This window comes from Saccostrea cucullata, unplaced genomic scaffold (assembly GCF_032062105.1).
Source record: "Saccostrea cucullata isolate Sc308-1 unplaced genomic scaffold, CSIRO_AGI_Scuc_v1 ctg171, whole genome shotgun sequence".
Lineage (NCBI taxonomy): Eukaryota > Metazoa > Mollusca > Bivalvia > Ostreida > Ostreidae > Saccostrea > Saccostrea cuccullata.
The window spans coordinates 449136-468183 of NW_026926065.1; the positions used below are offsets into that span (position 1 = coordinate 449136).

At 33.4% G+C, this 19048-nt stretch overlaps 1 protein-coding gene across 1 annotated transcript in view; it reads right to left on the reverse strand.

The window, feature by feature from the left end:
• Nucleotides 1-19048, reverse strand: part of LOC134270626 (zinc finger C3H1 domain-containing protein-like) — a 107864-nt gene that overhangs the window by 26114 nt on the left and 62702 nt on the right. The window contains exons 37-38 of the mRNA XM_062752866.1: nucleotides 6345-6454; nucleotides 3919-4055 (exon numbers count right to left, since the gene is read on the reverse strand). Of these exons, the coding sequence (XP_062608850.1) occupies nucleotides 3919-4055; nucleotides 6345-6454 (247 nt within the window). The remainder of the gene's footprint in view (nucleotides 1-3918; nucleotides 4056-6344; nucleotides 6455-19048) is intronic.

A 19048-nucleotide genomic window follows, 5' to 3' on the forward strand; every position in this document is an offset into this window, starting at 1 on the left:
TTATATGGAGGAATATGTACAAAGCACAATCAGCAGATTGGCATTTGCAATCAATTTCAAACTTTAATTCATTGATTTTGTGCACCAATTACCTTCATTTCCTCTTGTTGACACATGTTTAAGTGCATCACCTAGGTCACAGTTAACTCATTAATCGGAACACCCCCTCCTAAAAGTGGTTTTCTTCTACCACTAGGTGGCACTAACAGATTCCTGAGGTCATCAAGGTCACCACAATGGTTGAATGATTGACAGATAACATGGCTGCTGATGCGCAGAACAAATGTGTCACCCTTAAACTGACGTATGCTGTAGACATCTGACCAGCACGCAGTGGCCAGTACAAATGTCTACTATCAGAAGCTTACATATTTTAAATGCTAAATGAGATGGATTGACAAAAATGGCCATCATCTTGGCAAGCAGGGAGCAAGAGATTTATCGAGTGGCAACGCTATAATGTATGGCCCTGTATATGTCACATGCAGCCTTTATACCACAGAATACAGAATACAGGTGTTGTTTGCTAAAGAAGAGAATTAAGAAATGACCAAAATAATGTGCATACTTTTAAATGATGTAATGCCTATCTTGAAAGATTTAAATATCATATCTCCTCTCAAATTTGCTTGAATATTTTCTTGCTGAAATACCTGCTTTGTTAGAATTTCTTGATATAGACTACAAATCATATTACCTAGACCTTAGATTAGCTACACATAGCATAAAGTCAAGGTTGCGGGCATGATCTGTCACAGTAGCCAGGTGTTGTGGGAGATTTGTACCACAACAAAATTCCAGAGCAATAACATTTGCATTATTTCATGCACATTTTTATTGTATGGTGTATGTGAGAAGTTGAAATGACACAAAATTATGCTAAGCTTTTTCTAGCTTCAATTTTTCTTCTTTTCAAAATCAGCTAGTATGGCATGCAGATTTACAACTGTAGTCAAAATAAAACTTATCAAAAAACTGCTGAAAATTTGCTCACCAACCACAAAAATGGAGGCTAGTTCATCATAGATTACTTAAGTCATTATGAATAATATCATTATCTGAGTATTGGCACTTGTTTATTGGACAGGGCAACATTTTTACTCAATTATCCTGGTAACTTTTTAATAATTGAAATTAAAATGATTTGAATTATTTCAAGCTTTGACTTTAAAACTGGCATTTTTGCTATTTTTGATACTTAAAAAGCATCACAAAGCTATTTCTAAATGATAAATGAATCATTCAAACTTTCTCTTTATTGTCATATTCTTTAAAGATAATTTTGATTTACTCTTCCTTGCATTCATAAAGAAATTACCGAAAAGATAAAAAAGAAATCTCATTATTGTATGGCATGTGGTGTAAATATATCTCTCAGCTTAATTAAAACATCAGCATTCTGCCAGAAATCAAAGATTTACGATATTATTTATATACTGATCATTTTCTCCTTGACTGACGAGCTCAATGGCTCAAACACGCTCTAGCCTTGAGATCGCAAGAGATGGGATGGTTTTACAAAAAAGAGTTTAAATACATGTTCTTCATCTATAAAGACATATTGATGAAACATTTAATCTAATGTTCATTATGTTCATTCATAATAATGAATGTATAGATCTTTCTGTAAATCTTTTCCTGCAATAAACTTCAAAAGTTATTTTTTGAAGTCGGACCGGAAACACAAGAAAAAGATGAAACATTCCCCAAAAAACTATTGAGCACGATTTTTTTCTTTCTGGTCTTCTTGGTACAACTGAGCAAATTCTGCGAGTACACTCATGAAATTAAGCATAACTCTCTTTCTATCTATACATTCATATAGTCTTTCATGTTTAATAAATAAATTGAGCAATAAATTAGTTTCCCATTCATACGCTGTGCAAGCCTGCTATATATAAGAAACTTCAATTGTTAAAAACCTGATGAATGAATTACTCAATGAGTTTTTTTAACATCCTCCCCTGCACACGAGTCGCGGCTTGCGAGATAAACCTAATCTCGACAAGCTCTTTAACAGGAAGTTAAAACCATTTTAATTTCTGCCATTAGAACCCCATCAACTTGTGATAAGTAATGGCTAATCACGAGAGTGTTTGATACTGGCTGCGGAGTGTTTGATATTTGCTGCGGACTTGTGGCCGTCTGCTGGCCGTGGTTCTTTTTTCAGATACCTATAATCAGGGAGCACAGACTCCAGGCTCCTGGAAATCCATTCATGTCTTCTGTAGCACAATCAGAGGATCATGTTATTGTGCAGATCAAATGCTTTTATGCCTCATCAACAGAGGATATTGCATATAAACCCTAATTTTAATGACGCCATTTAGAGACACTTTATCTTCCTGATATTCTGTTTATCCTTGTCTTGTTTTCTTAATTAGTTTTTGTTATCAGAACATTGTCCAGAATTTTAAAGTCTGGTTACATAAAAAACAATAAACTGCCTGTAAAAAGATATTATTTTAATCCCACACTGTCCAGATTCTTAAATTAATCACTTAGAATAAGAACAATTAATGCTCTTACAAATAAACTTCAAGGTCGAATTCTGTGTGGCTTAGTTCAAGTCAATTTTGTCTCACAATTGTCGCATACATGCAGGTTTATCATCTTTAAATTTATCAAACATATTTTGCCTGCACTTTACATGGGACAAACACGTAAAAGAAGACAGTGTTTGTAATAAGATATTCTGATTAAATGAGGGATTTCAAACAATACAGTCATGCTAACCAAACACTCTTGTTCGATAAATTTTCACGACAAAATACCAAAAAATTTGGGATACTTTCTGCTGCAAGTGCACGTTAGGGAAAAAGTCAATATTTACTCTTATGTGGTATTATGAGGGACGAACTTCAGAGGTATTTCATTACATGCATTCCTTCTAAGACTGTGTTGACTTTACGAGACCACCAGTCATATTCTTTTACTACATCTGGTGCCGATTTCACCAATTAGCGCTCAAATATCTCATTCTGTGTCTATTCTATTATTGTTTAACTCACTTAAAACCTGCATAATCTGCACTCCTTGAAAATTTAGAGAATTGAATGCCAATCCCCAGCAGATTATTGACACCTGTAGACCAACACAATCTGAAATTAATGACATCAACTCCGTGCCAATGTCACCGTATGCCTGTGAAAAGGCATGTTCATATCGAAGACTTTCTACAGTACACAGGGACACTTTTATATGGATCTTCTTGTCCTAGAGCAATTGGAATGCTTTTCATGAAATCATTTTTACTGTGTAATCCCAAAGAATTTGACAGTCATCCAAAAATGTCCGCTATTTTGCACATATGCACACTTATTGACTCTCTAATCAGCTAAAGTATCAGGGAATGGTCTCCCCTCTGGGTCTAGAAAAACGACGAATTAACGAACTTAATATATTGTATTAAATACAAGCCAAATCAAGGAATAAAGCCATCAAACAATTAAAAATAACACTGACACATACTTAATTAAGTAAATATGTCTGAGCCAGTGCTTTAGTTAATTATCTTTCAATTTTCATCATATATCAAACTTTAATCTTAATCTCAATCTTAATTTCAATGCATGTATACAAATAAATACTTTTGTATTGTGATCCAATTTCATGTTGCCAGATTTCTAATGTGTGCAAAAAGTGACAAGTCAAGCTATAACAAATTCACTGCACATAATATTTTTCAATATTTGCTTTGCAGTGAAATTCACAAACTCGCATCACATCAACAAATCAAGAATAAAGTGTGCCTGTAAATTTCATCTCAGAAAACTTATTAAAATATTAGAAAATTTCAGTTTGAATGGCTTGATCCTTTGACCAAGAGGTAAAGTCATCTTGTTTGATAAGTCCTAGCTAAGTGTGAAAGGTTCCTCAGCCTACAAGATTCGTGGCTCTGGGGCCTACATGACTCACCTGAATTCTACACATCCAGTTCCTGGCTCTGGGGCCTGCCATGTAAAGGAGACCTCTTTCTTCTCCATGAGAACATAATGGGTGATAACTGTGTGATTACACTCCGGATTTTCCTGAGCTTTGGCTGTCCTAGGAAGCTGCAAATATATAGATTCATATGAAACAAAAAAATTAAGAATTGAAAATAGGATTAACAATTATAGATTAATATATTCAACTGATTTTTATATCTAATTAACTGTATTTGTAATAAATACCATATATAGTACCATCTAATGTATGAACTTAAAAATATTTAAATTGCAAATTCTTTTATTCAGTTCAAATAATATAATTTTCATATTATTAATATATAAACTACACTGTAGTCACTACCTCCCACAATATTTCAGTACAAACAATTTATGCAATTTCAACAAAAGGAGTGAATTAATTTGAATCAATTGGTCATCCCAACATAAATCTTATAAGCTTCACTGAGTGGCAGTTTTTTGGAGTGTTTAGGATCTAATGACTTCATTCAATGACATTAGCTGACACACCATAGCCAAAAAAACAAAATATAAATCAAAAACTTCATTAACATTTTAAATAGGTTAACATTATCTATTTACAATTAATTTTTTTTTAAAAATTAACAAATGAATCTTCATTTTCATATTATAATCAGAAGTGTATGACTGTATTCTGAAGTGCCCTTGCATTAAAAATGAATTCAATTTCATAAATTAGGCCCATAAATCATTGGCAACACAAAATGTGTTAAAATTTCACAAACATAAAAAAAACTCTAAAAAGTCATTCATCATTTGATTCTAAATGTATTGATGCATATAAATATATAAAATTTTCTTAAGGGTTTCTTTATTTGTATCATGCACTGGTTTAATTTCCTACATTGACCTAGGTTTTGTGCTATCATTTACAATCTGTACATGAAACAGTGAACAGGAATATTTGAAAGAAAATCTACCACTTTACTGGAACGGAAAAAATCATTTACTTGAATTCATCATTTTATTTCGAGTTTGGCAGGAGATTCAACATACAAGACAATCAAATATTGAGACACTTTATAAATAATTTTTTAAAAGCAATTTTGGAAAGTCTTTCTTTAACTTTCTTTTTGAGCTTATCTTGAACTTCTGTTGAAAAATCATAAAAATTTTGATACTGTTAATTAAATAGTGCAAATACATTTAATTAACTCAAACTTATTGATACAATTTCATTGTTTTGCATAATTTCATGGTATGTATAAAACTGTTCTATTCACAAAAATTCCAAGATTTTTATCTATGATGATTTGCAATGCCATTCAGCATTAAATAATTTTATTAAAATATGCATTTCATTTAAGTAACTTGCCCAAACAGTGAACTTATAGACAAGGATCTTATCTCTTAAATACAGATTGAGGAATTATACAAGTTTCTCTACTTACATAGAACATTAACCTGTTAACAATGTTCTTACTACTTCACTTATACTAACTACCAAACAGAAAAGTGCGAGACCTACATGTAGTAAATGCATGTCTTAAGTTTAAAAAAGGAAATTCATGGTTTTTTAGAAAAGCAAAGACAAAATATCTTATGACTGAGGAACCTATTTAATTCAATGCTTATAATATTTCAAAAAATTTAGTTAGTCAAAGAAAAAATTACATCCTCTGAAAATCAAAAAATGAAATTATTATAGAGTATTTTTTTTTCTCTCTCTCTCTTTTTCCCCAAGGAAAAGTGTTAAATATGCATTTCATGGCACATCTTTTTCAGCGAGAGAAAAATAGGAAGAAGCATGTGTTCTTATTTAAGACAAATACATCTACACAGGTGCTACACCAGCTGATTTATCTAAATAAAGCCACAATCAACAACATCTGATTGTCACACCTCATTTACTTTGTCACCATTTTTGTACTGTATTTAGATGCAGCTCTGTGCATCTGATCTGTACCTAAGTAATTTCCAGGGAAGTTTGGTGCATATATATCACAGTAACTTGTATTATATCCTGTTTAAATTATGTAATCTTTTTATAGGACTGATAAATGTGCAAAAATAAGAAAATTCCCATACTAAAAGCTTGAAAAATTAAAGATAAATTAACGGAACTCTTAACATTCAAAGGCAAATAGGTTATCCAAGAGATGTTGCACCAGAGAAATGCAGAGAGAGCAAAGCACATGTTAATGAGTTATTCAACTGCAGAATGAATTGACTGTGAATGAGTGACGTAATAAGCAATAAAACCTTTTTCATCAACAACATCAAAATAATCTAACAAAGACATTATCAGTCAATTTCGAGCGGTTCTATCTTCTTCTAGAATGCTGTGCATTTGGCTAATTTAAGTAATTAACAGGCAGTTTAAGCACCTCTTGTAGAATAAGCTTTATATAACTTTTTAATTAGATCACTCACATAAAATTTTCCGACCGTTGTTGTCTCATCTTTCGCTTTTTCTGGTTTGGCTACTATCATAAATCCTAAAAACCCATTGTCTTCTTCTTCGTAGCGATTTTTGAGATGAACTGCAAAAAAATTCAAATACTTTTCACAAATTCGATCAAATAAAACCTTTCTTTTCTAAGTATGATTATTTCAATCTACATTTATAGAACAATTCAGACACAAACAAGATACTTTAAAGTTAGTTTTAGGTGAAAATATGGTATTTCCCTCCGATTTTTCATATTTTGGGTTGCAGATGCTGGATAACTCGTTCAAAGAAAGACTTAATAAAATGATTGGTTTGAACTTCGGATGATTCGTGTAGCATTTCAAAAAGGCTGTAACTTTTTTTCAGATATCTGAGAATGCAAACAATATTTTAACCAGATTATCAGTTTATCGTTTGAAAAGATCCTTCAGGGTTATTCACTTTCCCCTTGGCCCAGGTTAAAGATGTAAAGAAATGAGCACCTGTACATTTTGCCCGGAGTAAATTTAAGACTGGTTGAGTGACTGACGGTTGCATAAATCAAGTCTATATCTACCAAAGAATTCTCCATCTTTAGGAAACAATGTCTGCTATTTTAACCTGCATTTATCTTAAACTCTACATCGACGATGAAAATAACACCTTTAGGATTTTCCTTTTTTTTTGTGGTGCTTCAGTCGCACGAGACACATGAAAACTCAACAATCCCTCATTCTTCCTTGCGGTAGCCACAGGTATCAAAGATCAAAGTCCCTCTTTCACACGTTTAAACTCTGTGATTGACAAATTATATATAGATAAATGTAATGGTAACAATGCTCAGTGGTACGAACATAAGCTAATTCCTAATGTCGGTAGGCATAAGACAGGGTGAATCACCTAGCCCTTCATTATTAATTCACTTGACATTCGAGAACTATTGATGAAGCTTATTTGCACAGCCAAGATATCTTTGCCCTCTTCACAAAATTCAAAAAAAGTTATCTTGTTGATAGATCAATATACCCTTATTGATTATGAGATTATGTCTTAATATAAACGCATTGAAATTCACTCGATCATTCATTCACTCAATGCCTATATTATGTCTGCTTTATCAAAGTAAATCTTTTCTTCGTCGCGAATAAAAATAACACCATTTCCTGTTTTATTATCTTTTAAAGAGTTCCTATTGATAATTTTTACTTTTCAATGATTTACTACAAATACAAATTGTTTTCAATATACACTATGTTGTCAAACAAGAAAGTTTGGTTTTGCAACGTATACAAATAATCGCTGCAATTATCATGTTTCCGATCCAAAACATTTTTTATAGGACCTTGATGCTAGATTGATTTAGATATTGAAAAGAATCACGCACTGAAGATAGCTACCGACTTTCTTTTATTTTAAATGTTACTTATTCTATGAATCGTGGGAGGGGAGGGGAGTAATGAAGCAATACTTTTGTTTCGAAGCACCACACAAGGAGAGATATAGAATTTCTTCAAACCTGTCATTGTCTTTTGTACATTGTATCTTGTTAATGATTGTGCTTCAAAAATAAATGGTAATTGCATGATGCATGCACTTGTTTTAGCTAAAAAATGATTTTAAAAAAGTATTCGCCTTATACTCCGAAAGTTTACACCCAAATTGTTTATATTTACTTCTCGTCAAATCATATTCCTCAAAAGTAGGTTAATGTCATTCATATGTTTTACAAGACAAGAAAACAGGAATTGATCCATCAATATAAACCAAAGAGACTTTATAAATATCAATGCCACAGAAATAAAAATGATCGATCAAAAATCGATCCTTCTCTTAAATTGGCTTTTTTTTAACTAGATCATAATATTACAGAAGATTGTATTTAATAAGCAATGTCGTTGTAAAACAGTAAAAACGTATCTGTTTTGAATTCTTAGACAAAAAATTTCTTTCAACTCCTACACCTTCGTAGATTCCCATGAATTTTTGCGTTGTTAATTTGTTTTGTTTTTTCTTTTGTCTGCAGGAGCAAAAATGTTTATCTAAATTCGTGTACAATGATTTAAAATTACAAAAAGTAAAAAATAGTTGTTTACTAGAACAATCGTTGCAAAGATTTATTTTGCGTTTAAGGAATACAAGTGCATTCTGCAAACTGAATATCCGGAGTGGAATGAAAACCAATAGCCTCCTACTAACTACGCCTTGCTTTGTTGCTTTTGAAATACGATTTAAAAACAGTCAGGTTGAATTAATAAGAGTCACATCCATACAACACAACAGAGGTCATCAAATTAAACATTACATCAACAAATAGTTAATGATAGTAAATAATAATCCCCTCCTCTCCCTACCTAAAATATATTATTGTAGATCGTTGAAATTGGTAAATTTTAACACTTAATGTAACATATATAGTGCAAAGATATAATTAAAATTAAGATTTGATTAACATTTCAATTCATTTATGTTACTTGTCAATATTATATACTTTATTATGTTATTATTATGACAACTTTACTAACTGTATCAACTTTACTAACACCAGGAGAAGAACTTGTAAGTTGCAAGAACTTGTTTCTGATCCTTTTGTGTTAAACAATAAAATATGTTCAAATCATATATAGTGCACTGACATGAAACGATTTTCTTCGAATCTTTGTCTATCTTTTTATCTTTATTACAAAAACACTAGTATTTTATTTTAGTTCATATTCTATGCAAGTATTTTCATTACATGTTATACTACCGTAACATTTTTGGTAATTATAATTACGCTAATTATTACGGTTCGGTCCGGTATGCAAAGGGTTGGGAGGGAAACAAGGTCGAGTATCTCGTGACAAATATATTTTGATGACCTGTTTGATCTGGGAGATGCCCTGGACAAGTTTATATTTTTCATGTGGTTTGTGGTTTCAACATTTGTTCGTCAACATGATGCACTAAAGGATTAGTTGTCCTGTGCACATTAGATACTATCGGATTTATGTCATATTTCCTATTCATTCACCACACCCTGCCTCACATGTACATTTAAGATTCAATCAACATCATTGTAATATTTAGAAAATACGAATACGTATATTTTGTTAGACAATAAAATTCTTTGGTTGTTGGTATGGATTGGGGTTGGAATATTTCGAAAAAAATTCATATTTTAATTTATGAATTATTTTAAGCATCTAATTTAGCTACCAGAAATAAGACTAAAACATAGCTAAGTTTATGTAACACTCGTGTAGAATGAAGAAAAAATTTGAATGATATAAGTATTTGTATGAAAATATAACTGACGAAATATTAATGTATTTGAAATGAACTAAATCGGTAAGGATTGGGCATAAGGAGCAGTATGTACAAGGTGACCACAAAGCCCAATAGCTCTGTCTTATAATCCGATCTGGTGTTAAATTTGGCAGAATAATTTAACATCACAGCATATATATTACATTTTTCACCTTAAATACAACCCAGGGCAGAGATTATAACATGAAAAGTGCCGACAACTTTCCGAAGTGCACCTCACAATGAACAACAAAGGGGTGCCGTAATTTGGAATGCTAAACTTTAAACTGAACTGTAGGTGGGTCAATCTAATTGACAAAATTTCAGGTTACCATGTCATTTCAAAGGTTCATTGATATTATATCAACGGAATGTTTCTTTCTATTTTTGACTTCAGAAATCTGTACCGTCAAAGAGCCGACATGGAAACGCCTCCTGTTCAGCAAGCTACTTGTCGTGATTCCAAATGAGTAATTTTTGTTTTGTTTTTCGGTGACCAAATGAAGAATTCTAACACATCATTTCGAAAAATGCATGTCAACTTAACCTGCTAGAGCACTTTCAGTACATGCTTATTTCCACGGTCTTCACCAAATTCCGATTCGAAACTTTAAACCTATAATAAAAGAAAATTCTACAAGATATAATACCGAGTATCTTCATATAGAAGAAATATTAGAATTGATATGTAAGCATCTTTTGGTTTGGATGATACAGAAATGATACCCAAGTTCTTGTTCACAGACTGGCATCTTTTCATATTTATTTGATACAAAAATAGCTCTTTTTGACCAGATTGCCTCCATCTTGCTTTCTCTTACATACAGAAGTTGTTCTTTGAAATACAAATTAGAATTCAGATTACAGGACTTTTATACGTAGATTTACACAGATAAATAATCTGTTTTCATTTCCATGGCTCTCATTTATTAACAAAGCTGGGGGTATAATATTTGGAGTTGAGCAAACACTGTGTGACAGTGGGTACATCGCACTCTATCATACCATTTACCCGGTAGAACTGCTTGGCATGTTCTTGTGAAACTAATAGCAGGTCATTAGAGAAGCTGGTAAACTAGTGTCGGTCGGTATCATGAATTCCAGTGTCGATAGTCTTATCACTGTGTATGTTTGTTTGTCTGTGTGTGTGCTTCTTGTTATCAACACAGAGTCTGGTTCGGCGTAAGGTCACACTTTCATCTCAAAACAGATCAGGAAAAGGTGACTTTTCTAACAGAACAGGTGCGAGGAATCGATTTTAATTGGCCTCGATTGAATAGAATATAAACGTTTAAGGAAAAAAAGTCTTAATGCGTGAATAAAGAAAGATTGCTTGTGTTTTGGCTACTGAACTTAAGAAAAGAGCTAAAAATAAACTTTTTTTTTAAATTTAAAGAGGTGGTGTAGTTATCGTAATGTCTTTGTTAAGGCGTGTGATCATATGAGCGTTAAGTAGCCCAACATGCCAAATTAAAGCAGATGTACGGCAAATAAACCAAACTGACACAGGATACTAGCTATAACAAGCCACGATAACAGTTTCATGTGGATAACTTATCAAGTTTTCCCAACTTTTAAAAATAGAGGAACAACAAAAATCGTGTATCTATGTATCAATGAACATCTGGGAGAGGGTGGGGCATTCTGATGGGCCCAGAGATCACTGCACAACAGAGTCGCGAACTATAGGGGGCAAAACGACAAACCTACGGGCGATTGGACCCGCCGTCTTCCGTGTAACACGCCATACTTGTCCTGGCGTACAAAGTGAGGTGAAAAATCAGTCACGACAAGGAAAAGAGAATAAAATCGAACGTGTTCTGATGTATCAGTGGAGATTTTTAACATCAGAATTAGGACAGGGGCTTGTCAGGGCATTGGTAGACAGAAGAAAGATGTTTCTATTTGGTCTGAATTTAAGTCCTAGATAGGTGCAACATTGGATATACTAAGATATGAGCCAAAGTTTGTAACTCGGAAAAAATCAAGTAAAACTGCTAATTCTTATTTGTGAATGAAAAATATATAACGCCATATAACCTGAAAGTTCAAGCGAATTTTTCTTATCGCGGCATGCCAAACTTTTTGCAATATCCGCGTGATTAATTGATGGTTCTAAAAGCAGGACCCCTAAGCCCCCGATACCGCGCGCCCAAACCGATTGGACTGCGATCTTTTCAATACTGGCGCGCGCTATCTTCGCTGTCTGACGGAGGGTAATATAGTGAAGTGTTAAGTCTAGTTTCTACCAATAATTGTTTATCCCCTTGACAACATATATCGGATGATAAGAGTTTTAATTCACGAAAATTTTAAACAACGCTTTTTGGTCCTCGTTTTGGAGGTCAAATGGATTTCTGCAACACACGACAAGAGCTTAACACAAATTTGTTAATATGAAAACTTGACCTATACTGGTGTTCGACGTGTTTTCTTCCTTATTGACAACTTGAGCACTGGGATCTTCGAAGACGCAGTAAACCTTTTATGACATGAACACTTTTGTAACGCCTTATACAACAAAATTATCATAAAGTCCTTTTGCGAAATCTCCACGAAACCATTTATCGAGCTACTTAATTCTTATATACATATTTATTCCAAAGAAGCCGTGTCTTGGTCTTAATGTAATAAAACTAAATTCGGTCTCGGATTACATTGTGTTTTCCCCGAGTTGTCAAAATTCGAAGATCAGGTTTCGTTTAAACATCCTAATGTCACCCAAGGGCATATGTTAATATTTTCATTTGAAAACTTGTCATAGTAGCATGTTGAAGTATCGGATTCATGTAAAATTTGCACTTTAACAAAGCTGTTCTGATATTACTGTGATGAAACCGAATTAGTCCAAAGCCGTATGTAGCACAATGACATTGCGGGATTCGTCCCTCCAGCATTTCGCACCTGCGATTCCTGGTGATCTGGACTTCTTTAATCAAATCGTGTAATCAATCTTTTGAAAGGGGACATAACAGGGGGAAGCGGTTCCCTGAACTACATTTTAAGTCCAAGATGGTCTTTAACACGTCAAAAACTGATTGCATGATTTCTGATCGAGGACAATTCCTGTTGACCCCTTCGAGTCCGCTATTTCCGTGTTGGAAAGCGATATTTCATAACCTACAACCTTTTTTGTCTAAGGTTTCGAGTTCAGAGGAACTTTTATTACAACTGATACTTAAAAAGTGATGAAACTATTCATATTGTAAAATAAAGACACTTGTTACCATATCCACCTTGACCCAATTCTTAGTAAATTGCCCCAAAAACATTATTGGGACGCAAAATGGAGATTAAGAAATCATAAAGATAAATAACCTAATAATTTTCTTAATATAAAAGAAATATGCTCATTCAGGTGATTACATTTTTAATGACGTTATGAACAAGGCATTTATGACAAATTACTCGTCTCGCGTCTTGCTTGCGCTTTTTTGTTCCATCGGAACGACGACCTCAATAAAAGGCGCATTTTGCCGCATGAAAGGGAATTATTCATCAAGTTATGTAACTTTTGTAAAACCTGTAGCTTTTCAACAATCCCAATCCTTCTTCATAAATATTAAAACTGCGAAAAACTATATCTCAAGTTTATCATATTTCACGTGTGACATTAGTATACTGCATAAACTAGTCGAAAGCGATACGAACGTAAACCTGTGAACATATTTCGACGATTAATATTGATATTTTTTGTCCCTTGCTTTGGTTAATTTTGGTCTGTCTATTTGTCCGGCTCTCAGTCTGGTTGTTACTCTTTTTGTCCGTAACACAGTTTCACGATTGTATCTCTAAGGGCTGTTTAGCTTTTGCAGTAAAATTGATATCACAGCTACCGGGTATATATACCTTTGACTTAAAAAAATCTGTCATAGGGTCAAAAGATCAAAGCTCAGGGTTAGAAATTCATACTTGAAGTGGTTTTCTGATGCTAACTTAAAATTTTCTTCAGGTTTTTCAATGATGGATCTCTATATTAGAAATTAGGGTCATGCGTATTTTCAAGTTCCCAAATTCGTACATGGTTGCAGGATGGTACATGTAACTCAAAATTTCATTTAGTATTAATTGTTATTGCAACTCCAGTGACTTATTAAAGACCCTATGGAATTCTTTCCCGCATCAAATGACCAACGTCAAAATTTATATTTTGCAATAAATGGTTTCTAGATCATGATCTCTTGAGCTTTTGCACTGAAGCATTAAGTGAGGATATTTTAAGAAAGATAGATCTCTATTTATTTAAGAGACCAAAACGTGAAAGGTCAAGGACTCTGTGTCATGAATTCATGTGTAATGAAATTCATGTGTAATGAAATGGTTTTAACATTTACTTTAATAACCTTTGATTCTGGGGTGAAAGGGTCAAAAGCCAATGTAAAAACAGTTTTATAGTTGCTAATTATTTCTGGCTATTAACTTGGATAAATATCTACTGCGTATACCGGTAGTATCTTGAAGTCAAGGGCATAAATTTTCCTTCACAGATTTGTTTCTCAAGTTATTTGTAAAACATTTTACATATTTTTTACTCTATATAATGATGTCAAGGGAAAGTGGCACTACAGCAAAGTCTTCCAAATTCTTGAAATGACTGAATAATACATGTAGATAAATGCAAATGTAACAGATTTCCATTGTATAGTGAAATATACGTTTATCTACTTTGTTTTAATGCTGTGATCAAACGCAATATATTAGTGTCTTTCAGATCAAAGGTTACGGTATTTTAAAGATATTGTTTGAAGACGACAGTTTAGTGTCTTTGTGCAATTGAAAGGGAAGAAATGCAGAATATGCCGCCAAGAGAATATGGAATGCTGCAGCCTTCTTAACACTTAATTATGTGGTCAGGGGTTGAAACCCCGTCCCCCGCTGGGCTGAAGATTTTTCCCTCCCGCTAAGAATAAATGACTCAACAAACAAAACGAATAATAAACTTATAAGGCATTCCATCTCGCCCCATTTGTCTCTGCAGACAGCCATCATCAAATTCCGAATGTATCCCGGCATCCATCCAACCTCCGCCACGTGAGCTCGAGCTGTCGTCTGCTACCTGAGACAATTGTCAAATACTTGAAATGACGAGGGTTTTGCGACTGGCCAACAATTTTCAATAGAATTATCACTTATCCTGTTTAAAATAAATAAAGCAAGTATTTGTCACTATCCAGTTAGACTGGACAGCAAATTTGATCATTCGTTTCACACGCCATCAATGACTAGGCTCAATTATTCGGATGTTTTGACAGATAAACATGTCAGTTTTTATTGAAATTCAGTGAATATATTTCCGATAAAGATGAGAAGAGGTGAGAATATAAAATTTTGTCACATATTTGTTTTTCCTTCACATTTCCAGGCTGGAAGGTTGTTGCATAGAGACTTGAAAGAGCAACGTACGAATGCAGAGTGATTTGAATCAATTTATGAAATACTGGGTTCTGTATTTCGTAAGCTTTTTTAAAGAGTTCTTCATTTTCATTGGGGTATTGGTTTGAAAGCATATGATGTCTGCATAAGGAATTCAGAGAAAATATTTTGCTTATATTTCTCTTCCACGAAAGGATAATTGTTGAGGTCATATTACACAAACATCAAACATGCATTTAACCTTTACTTAAACATAACGCAATATAAGACGTCTTTAAAAAAGGCACTTAAATTGTATATGGCAACATATATAAAAGGCAGATAAAGTCAGGAAAAACGAGGTTGATTTTTCGGCATCGACACGTTTTCGACGCGGCTAATTTACATCTAGAAAACATATTTCATGCAAAAAGTTATGCGCTAGTATTCGCTTCGATGCATTTATATATGTGTTTCTAGAATCAAACACATTCACGTCTTTAAAGGTTGTGACATCCCAACAATATTCATAATCTGTGCGTTGTAAAGATACGTAACTATATGCGCACTGACAAGGATTTCAAAGAGTGTACCATAAATAAATTCTTTATAAAGTTTGATATCATTGTTTAATTATTACTTGGACATTTTAGATAAGTTTTGTTCTTTATTCTTTTACTTCTCTTGAATTTGTTAAACTATTTTTCATCCCACTTTTCAACCATTTCACCGAATTTTCCTTTTGTGTAAAAAAAAGTACGAAAAGATTTTATTTAAAATATATCTTTTTCATCATCGCTTAGTATTAAGGGCACTGTTTACCGAACACAATGACATTTACTCGTCAAAAGATAGCGAGATTTCCATATCATTGGTAAGGAAAACCACATGCGCGCCTAAAGTTTGCAGTAGAGATTTTCTAAGGTTAGGGTTATCTTTACTGAAAAGACAAAGTGATAGCTCGACTCAAAACACAAAAAACCAAGTGTTATTTCAACAGAGAGAGCAAATAATAAGATTACTGACTTATAAGCGCGTAAAGGCCCCGCCTTAACGTGAGTTCAACGCTGTTTAGGGGTCCCCTTATCGGGTTGATTAAATATGTCATGTATTGTGTAAATAGCCAAATTTATGTATTGGAATATCCCTATTTTAAAAAGAAATTAAACTTCGACATCGGCGCATAGAATTTGGGCAGAGTCTGCATTCCAAGACATATAAACATATATTTTATTAAAATTCAAAATTGAATATTTCATTTCTGCGGGAGGACGTGACTGAACGTGTAGCCTGTCTCCGCAATATTAGCTCATTAAACAACTTATTTAGGGTTATCCCTTCTTAAAGGGATGACTTAAAAATGAAATAAAATTCTTTTGAATCCCTGATGACTTTACTCCTGAAACTCGACTGCCATCCATGGGAAAGTCGGGTTGTCGCCATATCGCAAATCGACCAGAAGAAGAAAATGTTAGATTCAAAAGGGGGGTAAAGAAGCTGAAAATTATACAATCAATTCAATCTTTTTTACCTACCTACATTTAAATATACAATGTACCGATATTTTGATCAATATTTATTTAAAGCCTCACGGCATGTATGTACTTTAGCATCACAAATCATTAAGAGTTAAATATAGAGTGTAATTCATGAATACACAAGGAAGAAACGAAACGCGGACGGCGAAGAAGACATGGAAAAGGATATAGCGACGACGTCGTAGAAAACTATTAAAATCATGTATTTGGCTTTGGCCAATCAGGTTTTGTTTAAGGATTCTCTATATACATTGGACCCTAAAGAATTCAAATTTCACACAACTAGAGTAATCTGTCCTAAATTTTAGATTAATATCTACAATATTTCACCCGATTTGTAATCAATTCAAATATTTGAACATTTTAATCGGTCAGTGAAAAAGCTTGATTCGGATATATTTATTCCATTGATTTTACCCAAGGTCTCTCAAAACAATTTTAGTTTAAATTACATTCATAAAAGAAGTTTCATTTCTTCGTAAGTAGGAAATGGCCAGTACAAAACATAATCCAATTATCAAATTGTATGGGATTTTAGCGAATGGGTCTTAAAAAGCATTTCACAATTATCAATATTTGTTCACTTTGAATTCAGAAAAAAAAAATCAAATCTAACTGCATTCATTAAAATCGATTCTTTTTTAAAATAGTATAACGTGTGTTGCTCGAGGTCACCTGATTTTACCACCTTGTAAATAATTTTCCTTTTAATGAATTTTCCGGCCACTGACGCTTTATGGTCATCAATTTCGGCGAATTGGCCAAAACATTTTTTGTCATTTGTCAGGGTGTTGTCTAAAAAACAGATTCAACCAAGAGCGCATATCTGCAGGCGGAATGTCAAAATCCGGACGCGCTTTCTGTTGATGTACGAGAATAGCATTCAAAAGCCACTGTACCTGGGCAATTTTCTTAGGTGATTAGGCATATATAGACAGACAAAAGAAAAGGTGTCTGGACTAAGCCCTTTATACGGATTTACAAGAATTAGGGACAAAAAACATGTTTTCGAGGACAATTAACAGTGGTCATTTCGCCCTCGCCCGTGTTGATATATGTAACCCGTGTACTTCATAAATATTTGTTCTTTAAAGTTACTGTCAAACACTTGTAGTCTGGAGAATGCTGTTGAAGACAGACGGTACATAAAGAATTAAAATTGTGTATTGCTGAGCGTTAATTAAGAGTCTTAATCTGGAATTCCAAACATCAAAAGCACAACTTCTTGTATCAAGAGATCAATCTACATACTTATACTTAAGCTCTTCCCGAATTTAAAAAAGAAGAGAGAGAAAGAAATCAAATTTGGCGATCATTTCAATTTTCCTTTAGACACCATTACAGTAATAATACTAGCGCATGTCCATCATGTGATTAAAGATGTTGCAATATTATAAGAAGATTATATGCTTTTATTCGCCTGTTTATACCTTAATACCTAGCTTTCTTCCCTTTTTTCCAAAACAGATGTAGATTGTGTATTTAATAAACAATCTATTCTAAGAATGATGCTCAAATGGTCAAATACATATTTGCACATTCCAGTTACAAAGGGTGTCATAATTATACAGCCGTTTATTGTTGAAATATGACAGCAAAATGTTTGTACCAGACTTGAGAAATGATTCCTGGGACACAATCCAGTGTCTTAGTTATAATAGTTAGCAGGATTAGCCATTCAGCAAAGCACTGATTTTTTAGATACGTAGGTACGAATCGGCCGAGGTGTACCGAGTGGCAGGAAAGCATGGGAGTTAGGGTTTGCCGGGTGCCCGTTTTACCCGAAGCGAGGCCGGCATTTTTTTTTTCTCCCAAGCATTTTAAAGAAATCAAAGTAAATAGATTCATTTATATAAAAAATTAAAATATGGATTTAAAATATGTTATATTCAATAAAAGATTCTTTTGTATGGCTATTGCAAAAAAAATTAAACATGTAAGGATACAAAGACCTCTTGTCAACTGCCTTTTGAAAGCAAAAATATCGGGCATAAAATGAGCATTGGAGAGAAATTGACAACAGATTGTGCAAGAATAACATTCACACACTATACATATAACCGACAATGAATGAAAGATATGGGGTGATTGTGTAAGAAACCTAGTGGTTAATTTCACTCTGAGTTGAGTAGGTTCCCGCACAAAGCCTGAAAGGATCTAGCTGTACCCCCTGCATATCATTTTCAAAATGAGCATTGTTGTTATTAACTTATGTATAGTGAGACCCACCCATGAGCAAGTTTACCGACTACTTGTATTACGTATTTAATGATGATATTCTGCCAAAATATTCAATAAAAACGGAATGAGATCTTCCTATTTTTCCATGTTTTGCGAGGCATCTTATTCAGGAAGGGTCGACTAAGGTTACATAAAATCAAATTTCAAACGAAAGAATGGCAGTTAAAGCTCGTGTTAGGCTATTTCTCATCCTCAGATATATCTACACAATATGGAAGACTTGTCAAAGTTTGAACGCATTTGCCAAGATGGCGACAAGATAAGGCTGTTGCCTTTGCATATTTTAAGCA